This window comes from Haliaeetus leucocephalus, unplaced genomic scaffold, assembly GCF_000737465.1.
Source record: "Haliaeetus leucocephalus isolate CR32 unplaced genomic scaffold, Haliaeetus_leucocephalus-4.0 Scaffold229, whole genome shotgun sequence".
Lineage (NCBI taxonomy): Eukaryota > Metazoa > Chordata > Aves > Accipitriformes > Accipitridae > Haliaeetus > Haliaeetus leucocephalus.
The window spans coordinates 11,056,386-11,062,193 of NW_010972665.1; the positions used below are offsets into that span (position 1 = coordinate 11,056,386).

Consider the following 5,808-nt stretch of genomic DNA (forward strand, 5'->3'; position numbering starts at 1 on the left):
AGGAAAAATATTTTAAATTTAATTCTCCACTCATTTTTGTCAGCAGTGAAAGTTGGGGGGTTTTTTATAACTGTCTTGTGATTCTGCACCTGGGCTACATTGACTGTATTTTTCTATAATAAAAGACATCATGGCAGCTTCTGCCATTAAATCTTGCAGAGAGATCTTCTGAGAAATATTTTTCTGTGAACTTCAAGCAATTTAGCAAAGTGGAGACTGGCACTGTTTGAGCCTGGCTTGCCGTGATTATGATAAATACCAGGAAAGGCACAGAGAAGGTCACTGACTATTTTCTCCCCTACTTCTGTCATCTCATTTTGCAGTACTGAAGATGTCCTGGTTCTGGTTTTACCTGCCTCTTCATCTCCTCATGGCAGCTTGCTTGTGTCATTCCATAAAAGCACCCACCACCAGTTCCCAACAGAGCTTCAAGACCGATCTCTTCAATTTCTACCACTCCCTGATACTTGCTGATGGTAAGGAAACTACAGTTCACCTGCTGAAGGATATACCTAAAAGGTAAGAGCAAATCAGTCACTCCTGTTCTCAGGTACTTCCCTATGACACTGGTAGCCACATGCTACCAGTACAAGCCAAGAATTGCTATGCACCTGCAGAGCTCTATCAGGGTCCACTGAATTTCCAAAGAAATACCCCATTGCTGTCAAGCTCAAGTGTCATTCTACTGCCCAGAGTCTGGAATGACCCTCTGAGATCAAGTTTAGGTTCATGTACGCATTTCAGACAGCTTTCTGGGGTGTTCAAAGGAGCAGCAAAGCCAATACAGAACGGGTGGGCTCCAACAGCGAACAGTTATGTCACAAACAGCCTGGCTTCAGAGACACATCAGCTGTCCCACATTCACTGTAAGATACAAGAATTTTACCTAGCAAATTAACTATCCCCAAAATCAATAGAATATCTGCACAGACTTCTTATCTTATCAGAAAAACTTCTGCCAGCGTTCTGCATGCTGGAAGTGTTTTTGTTGAATGGCACTAAAGCTTGCTAAGATCAAAAGTGCTTTGCATGTGGAAATTCCACAGATTCTTCATTTACCCAAAATATCGGCAAAGTTTTCTGCCATATCTAGATATGTATGTGATCTAGATATTTCAGCTGGCACCACATCTTGGGTAGCAAAGATTGATCTGCTTGTTTGCAAAGAGACACGTTTCAAGTGGTTTTATCGGACTCCACTTTGGACAGTGACCAACACATACCGATTTTGACATACACCCAAGCAGAGTGGTCATGGAGCAGAGAATGAGCCAGATGGTTCAGTCTTGATATGCATTGTACAGAAACTGGAACACAGCACATGTTGTATAACGTGACGATGCTCACAAGAGCAAAATAGGAGCTCTCCTTGTTAAAGGCAAATGGGTATTGAAATCTCAAGAGACAAGTGAGTTTTGCTATACTCTTGTGACATAACATTAAGATTGCAATTAGGAAGCAAAATACCCTTCAGTTTAGCATGATCAGGTGAGGACCTTATGAACCCCAGAGTCATCCGAACAGGAAACCAAGAGATGACAAGTTTTGGCTTAAAGTAAAAGACTCAAGAATGTGGAACTGTTTCCAGTGAAGCTTGACTCCGGCCCAGTAGCCATATCCTGAAAGTAAGCCAGACCTCTAGGCTGACATGATCTATCCATAATGACTAGGCTTGCCTCACTAATAAACAAACAAAAAAAATCCTTGAATTGTCTTCATTTAACTGCAGAGTGAGTGACTCCAGTCCACACATTTCTGTGGCTGTATACAGTCCGTATACACCAAAACAACAGAAATAAACAGAAGTCCAAAGGAACAATACAGGAGGCTGGGCTTTTTTAAGCAGGAATCAAAACCTGAACAAGTAGGCTGATGGCATTTTGTACTGCTCACACACTGCAGCCTCTGTCATGAAGACAAGTAAGCTAGAACTGGCCTGGATGAAACTGCCATTGACATCTGATAATGTTCATGACTGGCTAAAACCATTCCATTACATTCACTTCATCTGACGCCCAGGAAGACCTAGATATGCAAGCACATATGAGGGAGGATAGGCTCCAAGAGCTTTCACTGAACTCCTCTCAGGAAATCCTGGGAAAAGGCACACCAAATTCCCCAGAGTTAGCCAATGGGTGGGTATCTAGAAGGCAGTCAGTTTAATCACATCCATCATCCAAAATAACTAGGTAAGTGCCGAGATATGATAGTCACCTGAAGTGTGTTAAAATTCAGTGGGAGAGATATTGCCTATGGTAAGCAGATAAAACTTCCAGCAAATATCTGTAGATTTAAAAAAAAAAAAAAAAAAAGAAACACAGCACGTATTCTTCCCACAGCTGAAGATTTCAGACATTCACCATCCTCTTGTGTTGATGTGCCTCAAAGGGCAACAGTCATTTCTACCTACAGTGGAGTGACCCACATCAGAAGGGCTGATTACAAGGGGGATCAGGCAGACTTGAATTTCCTGACACTTTCTCTCTGGTTTTAATCCACATTTACAGGTACTACTTTGTTATGGAGGAAGGCAGAGCCCTCGCACCTTTCACCATAACAGTGACCCCCTGTGATGTTCCCATTGAATGGAGCATACTCGTGCACAAAGCTTCAGCAAGTTTCCTTGGAAAAGCAGCACAAGGTAAGACCTTCTGTCTGCCTAAGCAGAGACAAAGAAAGCGTAAGTTACTTATAAGGAGTTGTGTTACAGGAAATTCCTCACAAGCTTAAACATCACATGGTTCCTTCTCTTGTAAACTGCCATGGGCCGAAGAGGACGTCCCTGTCTCCATGGGTGAAACATGGGAGCCCCTGGGATTTTGCCATCAACTCAAGTAAATTAAGGATTACATGCAAAAAAGTCTAAACCTAAGGTTAATATTTGGGAACAACCCTGGGTCTTCAGGGCTCCACAAACACAGATCAGCTTCATAAGCTGTTTGTACTGGCCCAAACTTCCCTTTGCTGCCTCAGCTCTTTTTCTGTGGCTTAGGCCACTTGAACTGGTCATTTTGCTCCCCACAGTGATATGGAAAAGATTTAGCTGTTTATTTTTCTAGGAATACCATCTACCATGGCAGTGGGTATTATGCTGCCTTTAGCCTAAAAGGAAATTCCATTCTTTCTCATAATTTTGAATTAATTTTTCAAACTAAAATCTGAAAGCTGCCATTAAGTTCTTACCTGTTAGGCAGGTACACTGGATTGAGGAGTTAAAATAATGTTCCTTTGAAGTGATAAATTTTCCCTTTTCATAGAAAACAATGACACAAGACTAAATCAAAGAAAACCCCTTTCATAGAAAGTATGAGTCTCCTTGAAGTAAAGTACCCAAAGAGACAGCCATTGGAAGGAGAAAGTTGTAGGGACATCAGGCACAATACAAGTCAAGCTTTTGCAAGCTGTGGTTTTATAATTATAGCCTTTTTGAAAACACAGTTCTACAACTGCACTGCTAAAATAAAAGCTACTCAAATTTTATTTTAATAAATTACCAGTAGCAAAAAGTATTTAGTTATAATTATTATTTTCAGGAAGAAAATACAATGTTCCCTGACATATGAATAAAACCTATGTGATGTGCTTTACTTTACATCTGTTAAAACAAAAGCTACAAGTCTGCTTTTTGCCTGCAGGTGATCATGATACACAAGAGGTCTCAAAACCTCAGAAGGCTCCAAGCATGGTGTCCACCATTTTTAACTATAAGGGAAATTCTGTGGAGACTTACATGGGCATGTCTTCTCATTCTGCCCTTTACATGCTGGAGTTCTTATCCACTGAGCGAGACACACACATTACTGTATACTTAACAACTGACACAACATCTGGGCACCTCTATCCAGAACTTCCAATGGATCCACGCATAGATGTTATTGGCATTGGGCATACAACAGTGACTCTGACCTGGAAACACAGTCCCTCTGTCTTGCAACATAGAGAAAACATCCAGTACTGTCTTCTAGTTAATGAAAAGCACAACTATAAGAGCTTATGTGCTGCTGAGACAGCAATCAGATCCTCTGGAATGAAACTGCCGCCTACATTAGCTTTGTCTCTCTCTCCGTACCTTCTTGAACCGCAGCAGGTGATGATATTGTCCAACAGTGAATTGAGCATCATCAACAAAGTGAGTAGTGGGGAAGTCAGGCAGATATGCATGGGTACTAAGAACACTTACACAGTGCCCAATCTCAGTCCCAGCACTCAGTATTACTTTGACGTTTTTGTTGTCAATCTCCTCACAAATGCCAGCGCTGCTTACACCGGAACATTTGCAAGAACCTTGGAAGAACCTGAGCCTAAGGTGATGGAGCTGAAAGATGGGAAAGTGATTCAGGTTGTCCTGGATGGGAAAAACCAGAAATTCTACAGTCTGCAGTACCAGGCAAGGCACAAGAAAATACAATTCACCTTTCAGTTGTGTCATGGCCAAGTACAGGTTCACATAATAAAGAATGGTAAAACAGTGGCATCGGAAAACATCTCAGGGCTGAGGTATTTCTCGCTGAAGGGAAAGCTGCTGGACACATATTTGGTGCAGCTGAGATCCACAGAGGAATCTAACTCTTCTGTGAAAGTACAGGTGTCCTCCCATTTCCACAAGCCCTTATTCCCACTTCTTCCAGAGAGCTTAAAAATCAAGTCCTTCAGTAAACTGAGGACCTGCAACTCCGTCACCATTGCCTGGCTTGGAACACAAGAGGAGAGCAAGTACTGTGTGTACAAGAAAAGGATTGAAGATGATCAGGTCTGGGTGGAACTGCAGAGTGCAGACAGGTGCTCTAGACCTGAATCTCGGCACAAGTCAGAGAAAGTGCTGTGCAAGTATTTCTATGATATAAATCTCCAGCGAGCTGTCACCACAGAGACCATCAAAGGGCTGGATGCAGGGACGCTTTACTTGTTTGATGTTTATCTTTTTGGGCCATCTGGCATCCCTGTCAGATATCACAGCAAAGTTGTGAAGACCAGAAAAAAATGTTGAAGGTTTTTAAAGACATGTTTTGAAGTGAGTGAATGAAGACTATTATCAAAATCTATGCCAATCCATGCCATAGCCTGTGCAGTTTAAAAAATACTGACACACAGAAAATTTAAAGCTGTGAGATTCTACAGAGGAAACATCTTAGTTGTCTAGATTGTTACGCTTACTTTTGCATCTTCTCTCCTGTAAAAGGGTTGGGTTCCCCCCCCCAGCTGTCTTATTCAAACATCAAAAACAGACCTGTGAAACAAATCCATGCACATGGAAATAAAATACCCACAATGGCACCCATGAGAAATAGATTGGTTACCTAAAATGCTTCTGAAATCCAATACAGAAGTGATGGGAAATGCCTCTCAAGAAGCACACACCATTATTTTAAAGTCCCAGAGAGTTTTCCACTTTGTGTAACTCCATCAGGTAACAAAGAACTGAGAGACCCCACAAGTCAAAGCTGCTCTTGAGAAACTGAACTTCCCTGCTGCTTAAACAGGGATGGAGACAAAAAGAAATTGAAAAAAGCAGCAGAACTGGTGTAAAGCTCCACACCTTGAGTAAAGCAGGCTGAAATATATCTTTCCTTGTTACCTGCATGTTTGCTTGGCTTTCATTTCTATAAAGAACCTGTGCTTGGTTAGAAAGAGACAGAATTCAGGCCAGGAACTGGCTCTGGATCCAGCTTTTCTAGGGAGTGTACAAATACACTGCTGTGCTGCTGTCCATTGAGAAAAGCAGCAAGTAAGGAATCTTGCCATGGAAAGGAGGTTTTTATCTATAGTCTCCAATATCAAGCCCATGTCTATCAACGTGTGACTCCTGAG

The 5,808-nt window shown here is 41.8% G+C and overlaps 1 protein-coding gene across 1 annotated transcript; it reads left to right on the top strand.

Moving 5' to 3' along the window:
• The first annotated feature begins 331 nt into the window (after window positions 1-331).
• On the top strand, window positions 332-5,126 carry LOC104831957 (protein NDNF-like). The gene is made up of 3 exons (XM_010567887.1): window positions 332-519; window positions 2,508-2,641; window positions 3,636-5,126. The coding sequence occupies exons 1-3, from the start codon at window positions 332-334 to the stop codon at window positions 4,985-4,987; spliced, it is 1,674 nt and encodes a 557-aa protein (XP_010566189.1). The 3' UTR covers window positions 4,988-5,126.
• Window positions 5,127-5,808: the final 682 nt, after the last annotated feature.

Excerpts from the sequence above, each read along its gene's own strand:
- LOC104831957 (XM_010567887.1), top strand. The coding sequence starts at position 332 with ATGTCCTGGTTCTGGTTTTACCTGCCTCTTCATCTCCTCATGGCAGCT. Across the intron at positions 520-2,507 it reads CTGAAGGATATACCTAAAAG|GTACTACTTTGTTATGGAGG; the intron begins GTAAGAGCAAAT and ends CCACATTTACAG. Across the intron at positions 2,642-3,635 it reads CCTTGGAAAAGCAGCACAAG|GTGATCATGATACACAAGAG; the intron begins GTAAGACCTTCT and ends TTTTGCCTGCAG.